The sequence below is a fragment of the Danio rerio genome, chromosome 1, assembly GCF_052040795.2.
Source record: "Danio rerio strain M-AB ecotype USA chromosome 1, GRCz13ab, whole genome shotgun sequence".
Taxonomy (NCBI): Eukaryota; Metazoa; Chordata; class Actinopteri; order Cypriniformes; family Danionidae; genus Danio; species Danio rerio.
Window position 1 is genome coordinate 20,056,392 of NC_141021.1, and position 23,275 is coordinate 20,079,666.

A 23,275-nucleotide genomic window follows, 5' to 3' on the forward strand; every position below is an offset into this window, starting at 1 on the left:
GAGATGTTTTAAGTTCAAATTCAGAAGAGACATGAGATACTATGAACTCACAGTTCAGAGTAAAAAAGTCTGAATTTTGAGTCATTTTGCATTTATTGCTATATCAGACTATTTCTTATAATTGCAGGTTCATAGGGTTTCTCACAATTTTTGCAATTTAGACCTATTTTCTCAGAATTTTTAAATTTGTCTTTATCACAATGGATCCTTTTCACACGTTTACGGTTATCATAATCTTAAATTGTTGAAAGTTTTTAACATTTTGATTTAAAAAAAAACACATTTATACCACATTTATAACACATTATATCAACTCTGCAAAAATTGCATCAAATCTCTTCTGGTTGCCATTATCAGTCTCACTATTTTTAAATTTATTTTCCTAAAGTCTTGATAACACCATCGTGAAGTTTTTCTTTTATTTTTTAAGCAAATGGAATTGTAAAAAAAATATTTTCTGTACTCTCCCATTCATGCGCTCAAAGTTTACCCAACTATGATGACCTCCGCTACTGAGAAACCCAGAAATGTAAAAAGGAACCAGAGGTTAAATATCTGATTTGTTTCTCCATTTTTTTTTTCAAAATTTAATTTCTTATTTTTTCTTCTTCTTCTTCTTCTTATTATTATTATTATTATTATTATTATTATTATTATTATTATTTGTTTATTTGTTTATTTATTTTTTTTTTTTTTACAATTTTATATTTCAAATTTAATTTTTCCCCTCAGAACTCCAGTTATCAGAATTGGCAATACTCCCAATTACAGAAAAGTCGAAATTCTGGATTTATATCTAACAGTTCTGCCTATTTTCCTGCAATTAAGTTTATATTTTGTCATTCTGCCATTGTCAAAACAAGCAATTCTGAGAAAAACATGTCTGATTGCTTTTAATGCTGAATTAAACATTAAAACACAATGACAACACATTTATACAAAATATTCACCATAAAAAGTTTATTGAGTGATACATATTTAAATCTATATAATACAAAAAATGTCTGAACAATTTAAAATTCACAGTTTATATAATGACACAAGCATACTATTCCCTTTGAACTGTGAAAATACATGTACATTTATAGAAAAGACAAAGGATTCACATCTTTATCAAAATGTTTAATTTTTAGGGATTGAAGTTAAACCAGAATCAAGCTCTCTATAAATTGCCCATTCAGTCATATTATTCCACTAAAATATATATATATATTAATATTTCCATTATCCTATCTGATTAGTTTCTTTCTTTTATTAAATACAGCTTTGCTGTGTTTTATACATTAGACCAAAAAACAACAGCTTCATGCCTTTTCTCTTTATTTCTTTCTCTAACTCATCGCAAATGTTTCTTTAAGGACTTTTTCCTTTCTTATTTAAACTCGCCCTTGTTCTTTTCCTCCTTTGAAATATTCTTTAAAATTGTCCTTCACATGAGAAGAGCACAACAGAAAACTGGTCTATTACAAACAACTAGAAGAAAGAGAAAAAATATGGAGATATCGCCCAAAAGCTTCAAGCTACTCATGGCCCCTTTTTTAAATCTATTTTAAAGTGCACTGTTTCCATTTACACATTGCCCTTTAACAAACATTTGTTCACATAAAAATTATTTGCAAGACAGAAAAACAAGAGTACACTTGTCCCTGTATGTCTCCACGATCATTAAGCAAATCTCCCTCACAAACATAGTATTAGCAGTAGAGACGACGCTACCCATAACCTAGATGAACTCACTGCAATAAAATAATGCCCCTTATTGAATGGTTCACATTTTTCTGCACCTAAAAACCCCTCAATGAAATAACGATTAACCCTTTTGAGCCTCAGACACTGATAAAACAATATAACATTTAGGATAATATGAATATTCATGATTACAGAAGTTATTCAAATATGAATAATGGTGAGATTAAAATAAAATGAAACTTTCTATAAGTCCTTGCAACTAACATGTACTGTATGTGTTTTAATACCCGCCTATTAACATTTAAGACACCATTTTGACCTCTCACAAAAAAATTTTATAATGTATTTGGGGGTAAAATCATTACCATAATTGTATTACTAAATAGTAAATTGTGCATGTGTGTAGTTGCAAGAACTTACACAGTACATAGTACTTACGGTAGTAAACTACGGTGTTAATTAATGTTTACAATTAATTAAACATACCACTGTTTAACCATTTCTGTAATAGGTCAGGTGCTCGAAAGCTACTTTTGGAACAAAAAACTTAGTTTTTATGTTTAGTTTTTTCAGTCACAACTCAACTCTTAAGAGTCAAAGTATAACGACTGACCGACCCAATCAAACAATCTTCACAAAAAAATAAAAAAAATTGTATATATATATATATATATATATATATATATATATATATATATATACATGAGGATGCATAAGACAATCAGCTTTGGTCTTTACACTGAAACATGAAACACATGCTGAATACATATACAGGATCTGTGTATACTCATTACATTTTTATTAATAATATAAAGGAAAAAAATTCACATTGTGCAGGTTTGACCCGAGCTGCTTTCTAAAACAATATTACATCTGTGAAACTGTTGTGTATGTGTGTATTTGTGACTGACATACTGCTTGTGTATTTTTGCTTGTTTTTTTTTTTTTTTTTGTAGTAAATGGGCCCTCTGACCTGCAGTGGGCAACACAGAACGGCAGAAAGACGTTTATGGAGAGAAAAGGTGCTTATTGTTTTGAATATGGATGGCATTTAATTTAGTTTGGTTTACATACAAGGGTCATATCCAAAGCACTATCCATATTTGATACCCACAGTAATGTCCATTTGGATAGTAAAATCCATCATATGATCCATCATTTCCACTTTTCTTCCTAAATGAATAGTGTCCTGAACAGGAAAGGAAAAGGATACACAAAAACATCCACTGAGGGTAAAAGTCCTGCTGAGCAACTGCTGCGATTTCTGCTCTATTCATGTGTTGCAGTTTTGAGTTCAGACAAGAAGATGGCGCTTCTTGTGGAGGGCGAGGTGATCGGAGCGAGAGAAGGTACGGTCACAGTCTGGGCAGTGGAATGGCTTTACACCTGTGTGTTTCCGATAGTGGCGGGTCAGCTCATCTGAGCGGGCGAACTTCCATGTACAGCCTTCCCACATGCACTTATAGGGCTTCTCTCCTAATAGGAAATACATAAAGATGATATAGTCATTTATTCACCCATATTAATCATTTTAAAGTAAATCTGCACTTTCAGATATTGATAATGATTGAACTGAATTTTATTTGACAGATTTATAAATTATTTAAATAATTTTAAAATAAAACCATAGAGTATAAAAACACAATAAAGCCCTGGGCTTGTTTCCATTGGGGTTCTAGATAATGTAGATGGATAATTAAGATAGATAAAATGGAATTTTTTTTTTTTTTTTTTTTTTAGAAAAGTAGTTAATATTACTATTTCAATATTAATATTTCAATATTTTAAACTGAATTTTATTCGACAGATTTAAGCAAACTGTTTCAAAACATTTCGAAATAAAAAAACAATAAAGCCCTGATGGGCACAATGCTTCTATTGTGGTCCTTAATCAATTTTAAGATGGATAAAATAAAAAAGGAATTTTAGAAAATTAGTCCATCAGTGTTTTGTTAAAGTGTTATAAGCCATGAACCAAACAAATTAGATATATTTGATTTGAAGTAAAGAACGCTATGAAAATCAGACAAAAAGACAAAAGTAAAAACGACTGTAGACTCAATGATGAAGCAACATTGAAGGAATATAAAACTATTGTGTGGTGTTTGTATCTATACACTATATTTCAGGTTTATAGTAAAACATGCAAATATATTTTCACACTGAAGTGTTTTGAGAGCGTAAAAATTTTAAATCATATAATTATAGGCTTAACAAAATCACATTATTTTGATTAAATACCTTCCATTGTACTATTATTTTTGGTTTAATGTATTTCTTAAAAAGAAATGTAAGATTTACACTTTAAGATGTTTTAATTACAGATGAACAAGAATTTTTTTAACAAAACAAGTCAAAGGACAAGATAAAATTTGGAGATACAATAAAACTATTTAAAAATCTAGAAACTGAGGGCTCAAAAAATATATTCATAGAACATAATCTCTACTTAACATTCCAATGAGATTTGTCATAAAAAAAAAATCGATAATACTCATGCAACATACAGTAAGAAAGTTTTTGTAATGTCTAAATTACTTTTAGTAAGTTGTTACCTATTCAAAATCCAAATTATTCTTTAGTGAAATCCTAATAAAGAATGTCACCATTTCAATAATAATATTTCAATATTTTAAACTGATACCACTATATATAGTCTGGCTTTTTTGTTGTTTTTGTACAAAATCACATTTTATAATATTTTAACTTTTAATAATGTGATGTAATTACTTATGTGCAAAAGATGGGAAGTAACTAAGTACAAATACTTTGTTAATGTACTTAAGTAGATTTTTCTGGTATCAGTACTTTTGCTTATTTTTCTGACAACTTTTTATTTCTACTACCTACATTTTTACAGATTTTTATTTTTTTTTTGTTTATTTTTTTATTTATTAATTTTATTTTTATTTTATTTTATTTTTTTGTGGTGCAGTCTATAAGATTTGCTGTCATTGTGTAATTTTAACTCCTTTTTTATTCAATAGTTTTTGGGGTTTTTTTTGTCATTGTGTGCCTGCGTGCTACAGTGCAGGGCTTTTTTAACCTACACGCTCTAAGTAGGCTTGTTTATTAAGCTTACCATGGGGACGGCAAGAATGGCAAACTTTGATGAGAGAGAGGGAATCTGTGATGTAAACATGACTGATGTTATGTTTATACCAGGTAATAAGACGCATTTTGGTCGATCGGATCACAGGTAAATGAGACGCACAAAATATTTAAATGGTATCTTTGTCCAAAGCCCATTTTTTAACACTGAAATGATGTCTCTCTTACATGTCATCTATGTACATCTTAGATGTCATATTTAACCTTTAAATCTTTGATTTAAATAGTAACAACATAAGAGCTAAAGTCTATATTGTTGTCGATAATGTACAGGGAAAGCCACTTTAAAAAATTAGAAATGTAAGTTGTTTTGTATAGATGTATACATGATGTGCAGTGTGGTTACCACTGTGAAACTAAAAAAGGTATAGTAATGAATACTTTATACTTAAGTACTTATTTCAGGCCATACCTATTTACATGTACTAGAGTACAAAAGTGTAATCAGTACTTTAACTTTTACGAGAGTCGTTTTTAACTTGATTAACTGTACTTCCACTTGAGTAAAGGATGTGTGTACTTTTGCTATCTCTGCTTATGTGTCTCTGTTTGTGCACAAATATATGTGCATGTTTTTACCTGTATGTGTGCGTCTATGGGCTTTCAGATGAGAGCTTTTGGTGTAGACTTTATTGCAGCCATTAAAGTCACATCGATGAATTCTGCGTTTCTTCAACAGATCTGGAGATTCTACCTTTGGAGATTGTGTATTTCCCCTGCTAAAGAGACAAAAAGAAAAAATATATATATTTATTATTAGTTTCCGTCACTGCTTTTTAAGTGCACCTTTTATTTTAACCACCAGGGGTCAGAATCTTAATACACAGTTGATCACAATCGACAAATGAAACCCAGACAGTCCCCTTGTGTAGTGCGTGTATTTAGAAGTTAGCATCACATAAACCAGACAATAAACCAGCGCAAAAAAAATCCCCTTCATTTACTCAACAGAAACACCTCTTACTGTATATCGCTGCCTAGATACACCCTGTAATTAAACATATCTTGCTTCACTTTTCTTTTATCTCACCATACACCTTACACTCCCTGTCCATTTAAGCTACAGACATTCATATTTGTCTATAGAATGCCACTTATTATCCCACTTTTTGAAATGTATGCTCCTAAAAGTAGCTGTTTTTTGGCCACCACACCCAATATAAAATTATCACATTACCTTCCTCCTCCCTTCCTCTCACCATCAAGTGCACTCTCCACCCTTCCACATAATTTTTTTCATCACTTTTTTTCCTTTTTGTCACACATTATGTCCATAACCAATGACACCACACCCAATAGACAACACACATATAAATCCAGTGTGAAAAAAGTGCGCTCAAGAACGGTTGCACTTACAATCAGAATACTAAAAACAAAACTCCACACACAGCATTCAAAAACTACACGCTTGTGCTCAGATATGTTCCCACCCCATGAGGGTTTGAAGAGTACATGGAGACACACTGTCTGTGAAGTGCATGCTGGGGGATTTTTATCAGACCCACAGTGAGAAACATCAGATAAACAATACGCGCTACACCAAACATGCATGCATGCATACATACTTTCAAAATCGAAAAAGAACTGAAGACCAAACCCATTTCAAACACAATTCCAATTGCAGAGGTCAAGTAGATTTTACTTGTATTGAAACATACAGGAGAAATTATTTGATGTGGCAGTTAGGATTGTTAGGAATCGTTGGATTGATGGAGGGATGGACAGACAGAAAGATAGACGGACTACAGACGGACAGATGGATGGACAGAATGAAAGACAAAAAAAGATTTTGATGGATGGAAGGATAAATGAATGGATGGAATGAAAGGATGAATATATGTGTGGAAGGATAGACAGATAAAAAGATAGATAGACATACAGACAGAGAGACAGACGAGAAATAGATAAAAAGATTGACAGAGAGACGGAAGGACAGACAGACGGATAGATGGATGGAGAGAATAAGAGACAAAAGACGATGGATGGATGGATATAATGAATGAAAGATGAATAGATGTGTGGTAGGATAGATAGATAGATAGATAGATAGATAGATAGATAGATAGATAGATAGATAGATAGATAGATAGATAGATAGATAGATAGATAGATAGATAGATAGATAGATAGATAGATAGATAGATATGGATGGCTGGATGGATGGATGGATGGATGGATGGATGGATGGATGGATAGATAGATAGATAGATAGATAGATAGATAGATAGATAGATAGATAGATAGATAGATAGATAGATAGATAGATAGATAGATAGATGATGGATGGATGGATGGATGGATGGATGGAATGAAATACAAACGGACAGAAGTAAGCATTGAAGGATGGATGGATGGAATGAAAGACAAAAAGACTGGATGATGTAGAATAAATGTAGATAGAATGAAATAGGGAGAAATACATGTGTGGAAGGACAGACGGACGGATGGATGGATGGATGGATAGAATGAAATACAAATGGACAGATGGATGGAATAAAGGATAGAATGAAGGATAGATGGATGGATGGATAACAAGATATAATGTATGAAAGATAAATAGATGTGTGGAAGGACTAACAAATAGACAGACAGACAGACAGACAGACAGACAGACAGACAGACAGACAGACAGATAGATAGATAGATAGATAGATAGATAGATAGATAGATAGATAGATAGATAGATAGATAGATAGATAGATAGATAGAATGAAACAGACATGTTTAGACATGTTCTAGATAGCAGGATAAATGTATGTATGTATGGATAAAATAAAAGATGAGGTGAATAGATGGATAGGTAGATAGAATGAATGAATGAAGGATGAATTGATGTGTATAAGGATAGACGGATGGATGAATAGATAGATAGATGGATAAATGCATTCATAGAACAACTGAAAGACAGCAGCATTTGTGTAATAACAGTCTTCCATAAGGCATCACACAGTTTGTTTTTACAAGCAGATGTACAGTATTGCATGTCAAAAACCTGCTACAAAACAAGTTGTAACCTGCCTTACAGTCAGACACATACTGTACGCACACTCTAATTTAACCTACTTTTTATTTGTAGGATAACAAATGCAGAGTGAACAGAATGAATGATAGCATGTCTGTGTGTACATGCATGCATGTGTATGTGTGAGATCACTCACTCATTATAAGTCGGTAAGGCAGTGATGACCGATTTCTCTTGGCTGTGGTTGTCCTGAGTATGTTCAGGGTGCGGCTCAGATTTGATTGGTTTGAGAAGCTCATGGTGGTCCGAAGAATTCTCTGACTTTATTACAGAGACTGAAGACAAGAGACAAATGTATCAAACATGCAGAAGCGTAAGGATATATTACTGTATTATTGCATCTGTCAGCCATCAAAACTCATGAGTGAAAGCGTTTGTCAGTGTGTGTTGTTTGCTTAAGGATCAGATGTGAATGTGTCTGTGTGTGTGTGTGTGTGTGTGTGATCCAGAATGTGATCTGGCTTACAGTGTTTGTGGTTGGCCGGGTCCTCAGGTGTGACGGGTGAGATTATGATGGATGGAGACAGGTGCAGGGAGGGAGGATACAGCACAGATAACGGCATAGGAATTACTGGAATCATGCCAGGACTCGATACGAAGGGTGTCAGAACCTGCGTCACCTGTAAACAAAAGAGAGAAAAACTGATAAGAAATGTTGCTGCTGTACGAGTCTACATTTTAGATAAGCCACAAAAAGGTTGATAAGTTTTTTTATAGAACCAATAGCAATGATGAAAACTGATGAATAAAAACTATTTCTAAATTCAGTTTTAATTTCCAGTAAATTAATAAATGAACAATAACAGCAAAGAGTGGTCAATATCCAAAAAATGTCCTATGCCCCATTTATTCCAAAACCCGACAGGTGGACAAATCTAAGCTTGTTTTTTTATTAAAACAAATATAAACATGCACATAATAAATAATAATAATAATAATAATAACATAATACAAAAGCAAATTATCATAAATAAACAGAAAAAAGTCCACCGAGATAAAAAAAAGGCATGGGGGTCGTGGTTTTTATATTTATGTAGAAAATAATGATTTTTAAAATATTTTAATCCTTAAATATTTTTACATATGAAAAAATGTGTGTATCATTGTACGTCTGTGTATATTAGAGCAATGTGTATGCGTTTAAGGGGCACAATTAACGCGCTCTGCGCTGGACTTTAGACCTGCTTTCAGCTGGTCAATTGCTCAGTGACAGTCTATTTTAGTTCTTCAAAATAGCAAAATGCATTGTGTGGAACCCTGTATTTTTTACATGTGGTACAGAATTGAACAAGACACTTGATCCTTCTTCTACAAAGAGACTTGTTGTCTCCTATCTAGCAAAAAAATGCATTTTGCTCAACTGGAACCAACAAAGGCCCCCAACATTTGAACTGTTCATACAACTATTGAATAAAACAATGATCTAATACATACTACTTAAGAAACAAAGGGGATGTCTTTCAAAAAAATATAGATGCCTCTATTGAACCTCTGACTCTCTGACCACCTTAGATGTATTTTCATAATAAGTGTGCCTTTACTCAATCACAGCAGAACTTTATGAGTTTATTATGATTTTTGTATTCTGTTTGTATTTATTTATTTACTTATTTACTTATTTATTTAATTATTTTATGACTTTTGCTGCTATACTTGTGTCTACTGGTATCATTGTCTTTGTCTTTTTTTGGTATGTTCATTAAAACCAATAAACAAATAATTAATAAAAAAAAAACCTACTATGCTAAAAATTTTTCTCTTTTTAAAATATTAACATTTCACAGGAGAACTAATAAATTTGCTTTCACGTGTCTATGGATCACTGTAAAAATGCTGGGATTCACCCAATTTCTTCCTGTTGTCCTAAAACAAATCAAATAAGTTAATGTAATCGTTTTTACAAATTTAACTGGATTGAACATAAAACAATTAAGTTGTCCCCAAAAACATTCAGAGTTATGTTGTTTCAACTCATTTTAAAGTTTGAACAAGTAGCAAAAGTCACTTTTAAGTGAAGATGCTGTTATTATTATCATTCTAATTAAATAATGTATATTTTGTTGTTGTTCTTACAGCAGGAATGGGAAGGGTGAGCGACGGGCTCAGCTGTCTGTTCTGAGAACAGCGAGAGGCAGGACTGTGTGCCTCATAGGGCGATGGAGGACTGGCTCTGGGTGATGATGATGCCAGAGAGGATGAAGGCGATGAACCAGAAGATTTGTTGCCGATGGATAAATCAACAGGTTCGATCTGGGCTTGATGGACGTCCTGGGACTGACGGTGTGAGTAGGGCAGCTGATAGCTGGGGTGGTAGTGAGAAGGGTACAGGTGTGCTCCACTGACCACAGCAGGTGGCAAAACCATTCCAAACGTCTCATGCGATTTAATCAGTGTAGAGTAGGGCTGGTATAATGACTGCAAGAGAGAACAACATTAACCACGCTGTGAACTCGCTAGCTTATTTACACATTCACATGCACATAATTACACAAGCGCTCATATAAAGCAGCTGCACTGAGTAGCAGTTGAGTCTGGGGACTATAAATCGACAAAAAAAAAGAGTAACTTTGAATGACTGAATGAGAGCCAAATTCAACTTCCCACCCCATATAAACTCCTAACCTAATAAGAAAGGAATGCATGTCCATCTGCAGTTAGAGGAAGAGATAAATTGGGAAAGAGAGCAAGAAGGAGATGAGTTTTAGAGATTTTTTTTGTAATATCCTAATAATATACTCCAAAATTAGTCTCCATAAAGTCTTGTGTTGTTTGGCAGAAATGGAGGACTGTAGATGGAAACTGCAGTTGAGCAAACACAGTGCTGACCCAAGAAGAACAGGGTACTCAGATGGCCATGCGCCATGAAGCCCATTGTGTGCTAGCTGGTAAGGTAGGTTTGTTATTGGAAACGGAAAGTGAAGCATTGTTTTCTTTAAAATCACATAAACCGGATGCAAAAAAAAAAAAAAAGAAAGAAAAACACATACTGTACAAGAAGCAGGAAGGTGGAGGAAAATCAGATTAGCCTAAAGCAAATTCTCTTGAGTAATACACTTGGGGTAGAAACAATCACTGAGAGATTGCTAAATTTCACTGATAATTACAGACGATGGTTAACGTTACCAATAATTGCCGGTTCCATATGAAATTAAATCTTTTATTTGATTTTTTTATTAAACAGTGGTTAACTGAACATATTGTTACACTGAAAATATACTTATAATTACACATTTTTGGAAATTAATGAATATTTAATGAATATTGTATTACTGAACATTAATTGCATGTATTAAAGGCTACAATTAACAACAATTAACAATATATATATGGGGGAAATAAGTATTGAACATGTTATGTTTTTTCCTGGGAATAATATTTCTAAAGGAGCTGTTGACATGGTCTTAAACCAAGTTTTGATAAAAACCCAAACAATCCAAACATAAAAATAGAACAAAACAAATAAATTTGGAAATATTTGCTATGCATAATAACAATGGAATGACACAAGGAGAAAGTACTGAATTACTGAATTTAATGATGTATTTAATACTTTTTATAAAATACTTTTTTGATGATGGCAGTTTAAAGATGCCTCTCATATGGAGAATGGAGTCACATGAACCGCTCAGGCAGGCCCGGATTGGCTAATCGGGAGGACCGGGAGAATTTCCGGTGGGTCGGTCCGTTTTTTGGCCGCGAGGGCCGGTCTCCCTAGCTCCAGAATCTGTTGCTCTCAGCAGTCACACTTTTTAAAAGTAATTTATTTATTTACTTGACCACAGCCTTCTTATTCATTATTTTACCGCAGTTCTGCTCTATTTATCTATTTTTTCGTAGCCTCGTGAGCAAGATGGAGCCTACAGGTTAATGATGATATAACCAGATAAGTCATCTTTCACGGTACAGCTGTTGTGGTACAGTGGTTAGCACGTTAAGTTACAACGCTGCCATCCCGGGTTCGGTCCTCGTCAGAGAAACATTTTTTTTTTCATTTTTATTGTTAAGACATATAATGCTGTAAGGGTTGTTGAATATTTTAAGTTCTAAAACAGCTGTTTTCTCAAAAAAGACGTAATAGTGTAATTAGAAACTCAATTGGAAATGACCTTATTTTAATATAGTCAGTGGTGAACTGAGGTGGGCCGGTCTAAGGCTTGAAACTCCAGGGCTGAAAAAGAGTCCCACTCCGGCCCTGCGCTCAGGTGTGATTTTTTTATTCACAGACATCAACAGACTGTAAAAATCTTGATCGTTCTGTGGTTTCATCTATCAAATCTGATTTTTGTTTTGAATTTTTTATTCGATTCAAGTCATGTGATTGGTTGGGCCATTCTACAGCTTGATTTTCTTTCTCTGAAACCATTTCCTTGGCTGTGTTTTGAATCATTGTCTTGCTACAATGCCCACCCGGCATGGTTTCATCTTCATCATCCTGATAATGTTGGACTGAAGCATCTACTATTAATTTACAATAGCAAAGGGCAGAGGGTTTTTGAAGAACTAACTTCTAAGAACATAGATTTCTATACCTCCCTTTCTTCATGTGTTCAATACTTTTTCCCAGTGTCATTTCAATTTATTACACATTTGAGAAAGTTATTTTTATAAGAAAATCACAGAGCTAAACGTTTGTACAAAGAAATCGCACAAAGAAAGAGTTTAAAAACTCAGCACAATCCCATCAGATCTTCAATACAAGCACATACTCTTGCAAACACAAAACAAACAAATATGCTGTGCTGTTTGAAGGTGTGTTGTTTGTGTGTGACATTGCCGGTGCTATAGGTGCTAATCAACTGTAGTCCATTCAAAGTAAAGTGACCCAGGACATGCTTTCATTGATATTCAGTGGAGTGCATGAACAGGAATGAAACGTTTGACACTGTATATATCAATAAGCACTATTTTTACACTTCGTATGATCAATAAGTCATGACAACATGTTGTTATGTTAATAAACCTGGTTTCAACTTAATAGTTCAGTTGTACAAGCTGTTTTAGGTCAGTTTTAAAGTAAGTTCATTGTATATAAAGAGCAAAACTAGAAGACTGCCAGAGTTTTCTTGTAAAGCACACTCCAATAATCTTCAAAACCTATTTTGTGTGTGTGAGTGTGTGTGGAATCGTTTCTTAACAGTCAATTGATATAGAAACTTTACCTCAAAAACAGTACTCACCATGTCTGGTTTTGGATCACACGTGAGCATGGCTGCTTCAAGTGGAATTCTGTAAAATAAAGTAGTTTAATCAGTTAGTGATATTAAAAAAAATACAGTCCCGCATCTGAGGTGAGCCATCAGGAAGTCATTCTTCATTCCAGGCACACAGAAGAAGGGAAGCATGAGAGAGGTGCTGAAACGCTAATCACTTCAAGTACAGGGGAAGTCAGAGCGCTCGGGGCTAAGAGCTGTTTTTGTGTGTGCTTCAACATAAGACTGCAACATTATTACAAGGCTTTTTCCCACCTGACCCACTTACTGTATACCCAGTGTGGTCTTGCAGAACAGAGAGGCCACATGTTACTATTTCATCTCCAGATAATCATCCGTTTCAGAATTGTACCACCTTTTAGGGAGTTTCTTCTTCAAGCTCTAGGGCTTTGATGTCCTGGTTGTTGTTTTTTTAATGCTTTATTTATAGGATATTTTTTTATTAAATTTGCACAAAACAAAAAACAAATATACAAGGAAACATCCCCAACACTAATTTCCCTTTTGTGGCTTTAACAGAAGAGACACAGCTAACAGTCCCTGGTTGTTTTTTAATTTTAATTTCACACTTGTGTTATGTGACATTACAACTGACTTAATCTTTTATATTTAACTCTTGAGTCCACTCAGAAATGCCAACCGGCCCAGCCGGGACTCGAACCAGCGACAATCTTGCTGTGAGGCGACAGTGCTAACCACTGAGCCACCATGTCACCCCAGAGTTTTGATCTTTTGATCTCACTCTTGTTCCAGACCCTGATTTTCAGTGTTAAAATATGAAAATGAATAATTAAAAATGTATTATTACCTTTAAATGCACAGTACTGTTTTAATGTTTGAAATGTTGTTGTTTTAAAATACAGCTGAAGGCAATATTATTAGTTATATTATATTTAATAACATTATAATGTCACAGGAGGGTTAATAACGTCTTTAATTGTAAGTCGCATTTGATCAGCAGTCAGTAAACTAAAAATATTACAGTTTAAAATGACTTACTGTCTGTTTATATAGTTTTTCTTGTGATGTTTTTTCCTTTTAGTCTTCAGGGTCGCAAAAGTATTGACACGTATTCATATTTCTTTGCATTAAAAAACATTTGTGACATTATAGATGTCTTGATAGTAATTAAAGATGTGAAGTTCTCTTTAAAAAAAAACTTATGGCCACAAAATTGACCGATAGTGTACATAAATAAAAATTTACTTTATATTTATATATATATATAAATATAAATTTTATTTGTGATAACATTTTTTTTAAATATTAATTAAATAAATATTTATGCATACTACTCATATCAATCCAGATTTATCCAAAGTTTAATCCAACTTTTATGAAATTTGTCTTATATATTACATTAATTTCCAGCTAATTGCAAATATATTAAAATGTCATTTACATTTGCTATTTGACACACTACATACAGTAATTTCAGCTTTTACCATCAACAGTAACTATTGAAATTAGAAAATCATCAATAATTACTGTTAAACCTTAAGTTTTTTAAGAGTGTTAATCTTGTATTTGAGTTATTTTTATATCCTATATATATTCGAAATATATAGGGCCAAAAGTCTTTACAAAGAAAGGCCAGAAAAAAAGAGCTTAATAACTCTTCAGCAGCACAATCTCACCATATCTTCATCATAATCACGTACTCTTGCAAGCACAAAACCAACAAATGCATTGTCCTGTTTGAACGTGTGTTGTGTGTGTGTGTGTGTGTGTGTGTGTGTGTGTGTGTGTGTGTGTGTGTGTGTGAGACTGCCGATGCTATAGGTGCTAATCAGCTGTAGTCCATTTAAAGTAAAGAAACCCTGGACATGCTTTCATTGGTATTCAGTGGAGTGCATGAACAGGAACGGGATGTGGAACACTTCATCAGTGAGCCATGAGACTAATTTAATGATATATGAGGGCTTTTACAGTCCAAAGTCTGGGAGAAAGAGAGAGAAGTCTGCATGTAAAGTCTCTTTTTACAATCATTAACCCAGGGCGGTGCTGTTAACACACACAGACACACAACAGTCTATAAAGTGCACTGAGTACTGATACACTCCCATAGACGAACATTCAGACACAGATATATAAACAGGACTATATCGCAAAAGACAATGCCACACACACATACACACACAGAGGCTTGTGAAACACTCCCATTGGCCCCAGGGTCAGGTGTGGGTTAACAAAACAACATACTAGAGCGTACACACAAATGCAGACAAACTCATCCAAACCTGAAACCAACAGTATAGAGTTCCGTACAGCTAATAAAACATAAAACAAGTCACAACATATAAGTTAAACGCCATTCAAGTTCGGTTCGGTTTTGAAATGCTTTACAGACAGGATGGTTATGTAACTAGACACTGAAATTGTTCAGCTGTTAATTAAAGCGTTGGCATGATTTATTCACTGTCACATTAAGCCTGTTTGGGGGTTTTATTTCAAAAACACAAAATGAGAGGATTAGGAGAATGTACAGGCTGCTCATTTTTATTCAGTGAATTGCTATATAGTCAAAATATGATTTAAAAAAGTATTATAGTTTCCTTTTTATAAAAACTAAACTGCACATATGTAACCTTACAGAGGACAAGTCGTTTAAAAATTGCAAATTCACTCTTTTCGGCTTAGTCTCTTTATTAATCAGGGGCCGCCACAGTGGAATGAACTGCAAAAATTGAAAATTGATCTTAATAATTTTTATAGAAAAAAGGAAAGTTTTGATACGATTTAGTAAGATTTTTTTAAGGAAAATTTGTATCTAAACTAAATTTATTTGAACAAATATACACTGTAAAACCTAAAAAGTTAGGGTAACTCAAACCATTTGAGAAAACTGATTGCAACAAACCATTTAAGTAAAAAAAAACAATCCTAATGAGTACTGCAAACTTATTTAATTTGAGTGCATGAAGCAATTTGAGCACAGTAAAACCCAATAAATGAAGAGAACTCAAGCCAACTGAGTACTGTAAAACCCAATAAGTTAATGCAACTCAAATCGTTTGAGGAAATCTCTTGCTACAAACCATTGAGTTAAAAACTAATCTATACAAATACTGTGAACTTACTCCATTTAGGTAATGAGGTATTTAATTAACTCTTTACCTTCAACACTGAGTTCAAAACTTTTTAAATGAGTTGATTTAACTTTCAGTACATTTTAAGTTACTTACACTCATTTCATTTGATAAATTTGAATGTTGGGTTTTACAATGTACAATAAATATATAAAACTGTGATATTGTATTATAAGTATTATATATATATATATATATATATATATATATATATATATATATATATATATATATATATATATATATATATATATATATATATGTATATATATATATATATATATATATATATATATATATATATATATATATATATATATATATATATATATATATATATATATATATATATCAATCATTTATTCATTTTACATAGGCTTTAGTACCACCTTCAGTGTCACATATGAATATGCAGGGTTCCAAAATTCATTCATTCATGTTGTTCCAACACAAATCGATTTAGGTCACTTATCAAAATTTATGTGGTTTGAACATAAAACAATTAAGTTTTTCAAATAAAGTCTCAAGAATTGTGTTGTTTTAACTCTGAAGTAGTTTGGACAAGCAACAAAAAGTCTTTTTTGAGTGTGGTTGCCCCTCAAGAAACATTATTAATATAATCAAAGTTTTAAAAAACAGTTGTGTAATGGTTTTATAAAACAGTAGCAATGTTGTGGATTAATTGATTAAACTATATTAATGTAAAAGAAAAATCTTTATGACAACTTTAAAATTTTGGCAAAGATAAATATTAATTAAATAACTTTTTTTTAAAGTATCTTTGTGTATTGTTATTTTAGAGTCTACTTATCAAAGCACAGCTTTTCTTTTTAGCTTGTCTGCAGAAGTATCAAAGTCTGCTAAGCCCCTACATAGGAAATCTTATTCAAACAAACAATCCTTTTTTAAATAACAGACAGACATTTTTATCCATCGGCTGCTGCACTAAAACAGACCCCACTAAAGAAACATACTGTAATAACCATTTTGAGTTTTTCAGTATGGACTGTTTTTCTCCAAGCGGTGGAGAAGCTCTTTAAGAATATATGATAAAGTGTGGCAGAGCGAAGTGTTCACAACTGTCCTCCGGGCTTGGCAGAGTTCAAGTGAACCTGTTACATTAATCATGAAGCCATTCACTGCCAACAGCAACAAAATACACACACACACACACACACACACACACACAGATAAACTCGCACAACCCTTAATTAAACTTAACAGTCTCATAAAATAAGGTGGCTGGTACATTCTCTACTAGATGCAGTTATCGGAGTGCCAACTAGCGCAAGAATTCATGACACATCAATTATCAATAAATATCATTCTCCACTTCCAATTAAATTAAAAGTTTATATACCTAATTTTATTATAATTACGCCCTTTGTAAGTTAATAACTCAATCTGCTATGCCCTCCTCATGTCATATCAGATGACATGACTTAGTTGAACTTCCAGGGATTTGATAACATGTTTTAAATATGCATACTGTGGTTTGTGACAAAAAAAAATCATACCACCCCCAATTTCTGCACAAAAAGCGCAAGTTGTAAATGCATTGTTATTATTATTTTCCAAGAAAAAGAGGGCTTTCAGTTTAACCCAATTGAATGTAAAGGTAATGAGTAGGTTGACTGAAAGCAGATATTTCGAGAATTTTAAAGATCTTTTTGAATCAGACGTACAGACACAAATTCATCTTCATGTCTATATACTAAGCAGCTTAACATAGAAGAATTTCTAGTCTTCAGTTCAGTGTAATGTAAATGTGTAATATTAATGTAACAGTAAGGTCCACTGTAATATAAGTATCTGTAGGGTTTGATGACATCACTAAAGTTCCTCTGATATGCAGTTTTGAATATTAATGAACAGTTTCAAAGATCAAAGTGAACAACAAATATGACAACGTTGTTCATACATTCATTTTCCTTCGGCTTAGTCCCTTTATTCATCAGGGGTCACCACAGTGAAATGACCCACCAACTTATCCAGCATACGTTTTACACAGCGGATGCCCTTCCAGCTGCAACCTAGTGTTGGGAAACATCCTTACACACTTATTTACACACATAAACTACGGCCAATTTAGTTGATTCAATTCACCTATAGCGCATGCCAGGAGCAAACCCAAGCCAACACTGGCCATTCCTAACCCACTATAAAGAGCCAGGGTTTCTCACTACAGTCATCTTCGATTTGAAGAATCCTCCCTTCCACCCCTACCTCTTCACCTTTCCCTCCATAGGACAGCACGGTGGCCCAGTGGTTAGCACTGTTGCATCACAGCATGAATGCCACCGGTTCTAGCCCTTTAACAGGCCAGTGGTCATTTCTGTGCATAGTTTGCATGTTCTTCCTGTGCTCACGTAGGTTTTCCCAAGGTCCTCCGATTTCCTCCCACATTCCAAAAACATGCACAACAATTGAATCGATAAATCTAAATTCAGCACTACAGTCAAACTCTCATCCTGCAGCATATCTCTTCATAGCATTCATTTTAGTCATCAGCTCTTATCAAGGGGGAAGTTGTCGAGATCTACCTGAGCTCAAGGCTCTCCTCTCGCCCTGCAAACGGGAGGGAGCCCAGGGCTCCAGGACCTTTTAAGCTCAGGGCTCTCTCCCGGGACAGCATGCCAAACTTGCTTATAATCGATCATCAGCTAAGTTTGAACTCCTGAACTTGTTTTTATAATGTGTTTTTGTTGCTGCACTTTAATAATAAAATCAACACCATTGATCATTACTATCCTAGAGTGTGCATAACTATCTGACCAATCAAAGCAGAGTAGAAGTCAGTATGGACACAAATTCGCCACCTGTCATTTGATCACATTTCCTAAATATTTGCAAACTCTATCAATTATCAGATTAAGACATAATTGCACAAGTGAGTATCTCTATGGTGAGCAAGAAGTACTGTAAAAAAACGGTATGCAAATGCTACTTTGTTTATGGTTTGTATGTTTGCAGCACTAGTTATAGTTTCCATTTGCGTAATGACAATACAGATACCGCTACCTTAATGTGGAGAGATACATTCTCTCATGCAAATGCCGAGCGTACAGTATGTTGTCGTTTCTGTCTTCTATGATCTGTTTGATGTGTTCGCGCAGCTTTTTGATTAAGACAAGATTTGAGTTAGACAAGATTTAGACAAGACTTTTATTTTAAGACAGGCTTTAAATATACAAAGCTTTTGAAAATCTTTGAGCTGTTTTTTTTTATCACCTCTTGTAAGAGACCTCAATAATCAGGGCACTTTTATCTTTTTTCTTGAATGCCGTGATTTGTGTTTTAAAGTAGCGTGAATAAGTAGTTAAGACTGTTCAATGAACATTTCTGTTCCGATGTGTGATATACACACGTATATGTGTGATACTTATAAATTACACTTCGCTCAACTCTGCAAGTAGACAAATCCATTAAGGCACACACACATACACACATGAGACATAGAGAAAACCACAGAACGGCAACGTTACGCTCTAATGCAGTTTCCTAGCAGAGAGCAGTGGTCCAGCTTGCTGACATGGAGAAAACTGCAAGACCAAAATTACAAAGTGCAGAATCTAATAGCGAACCCCAAACCAAACTAAACAGAGCTGGCTCAAAGCACACAACCCGTCAAAGGCTCTCAGATAACACTTTTTTTCTGCCAGGTGTCTGAGAATGCACAAGATCTGAGATTGAAAGAGAGGATCGTAATGTGGAAAACCATATCTTTTAATCGCACTAAAACCGAAGACTAAATTTAGCAAGAAGGCCACAAGGAGACTGTTATTGTTCCCATAGTGAGAAGTACATAGAGAGGAGCTCTGCTATAAGGGGGCCATAGTTTCCGTTCTGGACCTTCCTCAAACTAAAGAGACTTTGGGAAAGACAGAGAGAAAGAGAACGAGAGAAAGGCAAAGCAGTTTAACAATGGAATGCGGCTCCGAAAACGATCCTCTTTTGTAGTGGATTGTTTGTGTGTGTATTGCGATAACATCAGAGTATTGATCCAAGGAAAGAGGGCTGTAAGTGGGTGGAGGGTCTAGGCTTGTGTATGAGTGTGTGTGTGTGAGTGTGTGTGTATTCACTCCCCCCTCGACAGCCTCCCCTCGAATGCTGAAAACAGGAAAAGAGGCTCCATGTGCCAGATGGAATGTCTGACGCAAACCTCAGCCTTGAAACAAAGCTCAGAATACAACAGCCTTACTGACCCTGAGACTTGGACTATCAGTTTTATTGTATTCGATTTTCACGCCTAACATGCAACATCAGCTATGCTTATACTGTATAAACAGTACACATAATCATCATACAGTTCAACATGCAGAGGCAGGACATCCAGTTGAATGAAGCCAAACGTCTCAATTGGGATTTAAGTCAATATGAGTTATATTAGATTGCCTCTAATATTTTAAGAATGAGTGTTCAACAACAGATAATGCATGGCATCTTAATTTGAATGCATTTTAAACGTAAAAGCGACCACATACAACATATTTAAAGATGAGTAGTTCATCACTACCAACTTGAACGAATCAAAATATGAATCAAACTGTCATGATATTTCTAGGATAGTCTGAATGTACATTAACTAACGCACTGGCAAATATGTTTTAATGCAATACTGCTTGTTAATAATTAAACATATTAACATATTCTCACCGTCTCCTAACACAGAAATGTGGCAACAATGTAATGTAAAAAACCCAGCTGAGCCAAAGGCAACATCAGCATGATCCATGTTGTGATTACTAAGTGGATTTAATGTCCCTGAAAATTACATTTGCATATGCTCTGGCGCTGATCATTAACGAACCGAGAGACTGTAAACCATATGAGACTCTAAATGATGTCAATTACTTGTGCTGATACAAGATTAAAGTTAAAGTCCAGCCAAGAGCAAAGAATTAGTACACAACAGTGCCGGTACCAGTATAAAATCTGATGTACAGTATATATCGAGAGAGAAAGTGTCAAAAAGCAATATTAACACAACTTACACTTATCAAAACAATCCTACGCATGTTACTGACATGACTCTCAGTGTTTTTAAGGACTTCAAAAAATACAATAAAAGTGGAATTTACAGTAACAGTAATTCACGCTTTAACTGACTTTTACTGTCTTCCTAGTAATTTGTAGTAAAACGTCTAGGATTGAAAACAAAACTGAAAATAGATATGAATCTTCACTGTGTCAAAATCATCATAATTTATACATCATATGACAATATTGCACTTTTAGAGCATTTTGTGAAATTTTGCAGTACAGGTCAAGTAAAGTTACCCCAAGAAAATGTATCAATATTAAACATATTTTAAATGTTAATAAACATAAAACGGTTATTGAATACCATGACTATTTTATGTTGAAGCTATTCAATAGTGATTTTTTTGTTATAAAATGTTTGTGTATGTAGGTTATTCACTGTATAAACCAGTCTAAATACGTACCTGTTAAACTGTAGGTAGGCTGTAATGTACATTTTACTTTTACAAACATACTTTGTGCTATGAAGTTATGTATTGATATAATTAATAAAAATGTACACATTTTTTTATCTAAAGCAGGAACGTTTGTTTTTCGTTGTTTCTAAATCAAATGATTAAAAGTGAATGTATATGATAAACTTACTTGGCAGTAAATATTCCTCAAGTCAAAATTGCGCCGTTATAAAGGAGCGCGGACGAAAGCAACAGGCTGAATCACGAGAGCGCGATACAAATCCAAATGACACACTTGCATTTAGACAGACGCCGAAAAACTTCCCCGAGAGTTACGAAACAAACTTTTTTGTCCAAGTGTTTAAAGTGGCCTGGGTGAATTGAGCGTCTATCACATGATGAGGGCCGGGCGGGACAGCGGGCGTGTGCTCGCGGGAGGTGAGGGTGGGGCGCACTCACAGGCGCGCTCATGGCTCCAGATACGCGCAACCGGAGACAGAAGAGAAGAGAACGGACGGTGTGTGTGTGTGTGTGTGTGTGTGTGTGTGTGTGTTTCTGCCTCTCCCTCTCCGCCCTTTCCTTCCTTCTCTGTTTGTGTCTCTCTATCTCTCCCTCTTTCCCTTCCTGACAAGACACGCCTCACAGACTTTCAAAGATCTGACGAGCGCGGATAAAGGTCGCCTGGTTCTGCAACAATGGGAGAAGACAAATGGCTTGCATAATCTACAAATTATGCATGTATTGTATTGTTAACTGTTTGATCAGTTGGTGAAAGGTGAAAAACTATGTTGGGGGCATGTTATAGAGAATTTGTTTTCTAATTTCTTCTTTTAAACATACGGAGTAGAATTACTAAGTCCTACTTTACGTGTGCAATATTGTTAGTATGTTATTTAATAAAAGCCTTTTGCGTTTTGTTTTACCGAATATAAATATAATTTTGTTATGACCAAATGTCTGTAAGAAAGTATAAGTATACGCAGTGTTGGAGTAGGCTTAACGCACTACAATAACGCGAGTTATGTAGGTAATAATAATACCAAAGTATCAAAGTAACGAGTAATAATAACGAGTTACTTATAATGTGTTCCTTTTTAGTTTAATTAATTCACTTTAATAAAGAAATATCTGAATTAATATTAACAGTTACGTTGAATAATGCACTTAAGAGAATTTGCTGATTATTTTAAACACATTAAATAAAAAGAAATTAGAATTGTCTCGATGGACAGGGATTTTAGGTTACTACTAAGACAAAAAGTTAGTTTATACGTCTTGTCTAGCTCTTGGGTCAGGAATTTCTTAGAAGACCATGTGTATGTTAAACAGCACGTTGTTAATTGCAGACCCTGCAAGTTCTGAAAGTGATAAAATCTCCACATATGCTAAAGATAAGAAAAAGTGACACAAAACTATCTCAAAATTAACGCATTACTTATCATAAAAAAGTAACGTTAACACCAGTTACTTTCTTGGGGAATAACTAAATATTGTAATGCATTACTGTCAAAAGTAAAGCAAATATAGGACTGTATTGAATTACATCATTGCACATTTTGTATAATCGTATACTTTCTTACAGACATTTGGTCAATGACAAAAATATATATAATTCTAAAATGCACAGAAAAAACTAAAGAGAAATAGTACTTATAAACACATAATTCACGCTTGTGTTTTTTAATCTTGTTTTGTTTTATTGAATTGCATTTATTT

At 34.0% G+C, this 23,275-nt stretch overlaps 1 protein-coding gene across 4 annotated transcripts; it reads right to left on the bottom strand.

Annotated features, from left to right (window-relative positions):
* Positions 1-932: 932 nt before the first annotated feature.
* On the bottom strand, positions 933-21,922 carry klf3 (Kruppel like factor 3 (basic)). Of its 4 annotated transcripts, none has more exon segments than NM_131859.4 (7): positions 933-3,165; positions 5,380-5,519; positions 7,959-8,097; positions 8,289-8,442; positions 9,896-10,237; positions 13,000-13,048; positions 21,750-21,922. In NM_131859.4, coding segments are annotated over 6 exon segments (987 nt in total). In that variant the 5' UTR covers positions 13,030-13,048; positions 21,750-21,922; the 3' UTR covers positions 933-2,983.
* Between the last annotated feature and the right edge of the window lie 1,353 nt (positions 21,923-23,275).

Excerpts from the sequence above, each read along its gene's own strand:
- klf3 (XM_087235039.1), bottom strand. The coding sequence starts at position 13,029 with ATGCTCACGTGTGATCCAAAACCAGACATG. Across the intron at positions 10,238-12,999 it reads GTGATCCAAAACCAGACATG|TCATTATACCAGCCCTACTC; the intron begins GTGAGTACTGTT and ends TCTCTCTTGCAG. Across the intron at positions 5,520-7,958 it reads GCCTTACCGACTTATAATGA|CAGGGGAAATACACAATCTC; the intron begins GTGAGTGATCTC and ends TTGTCTCTTTAG.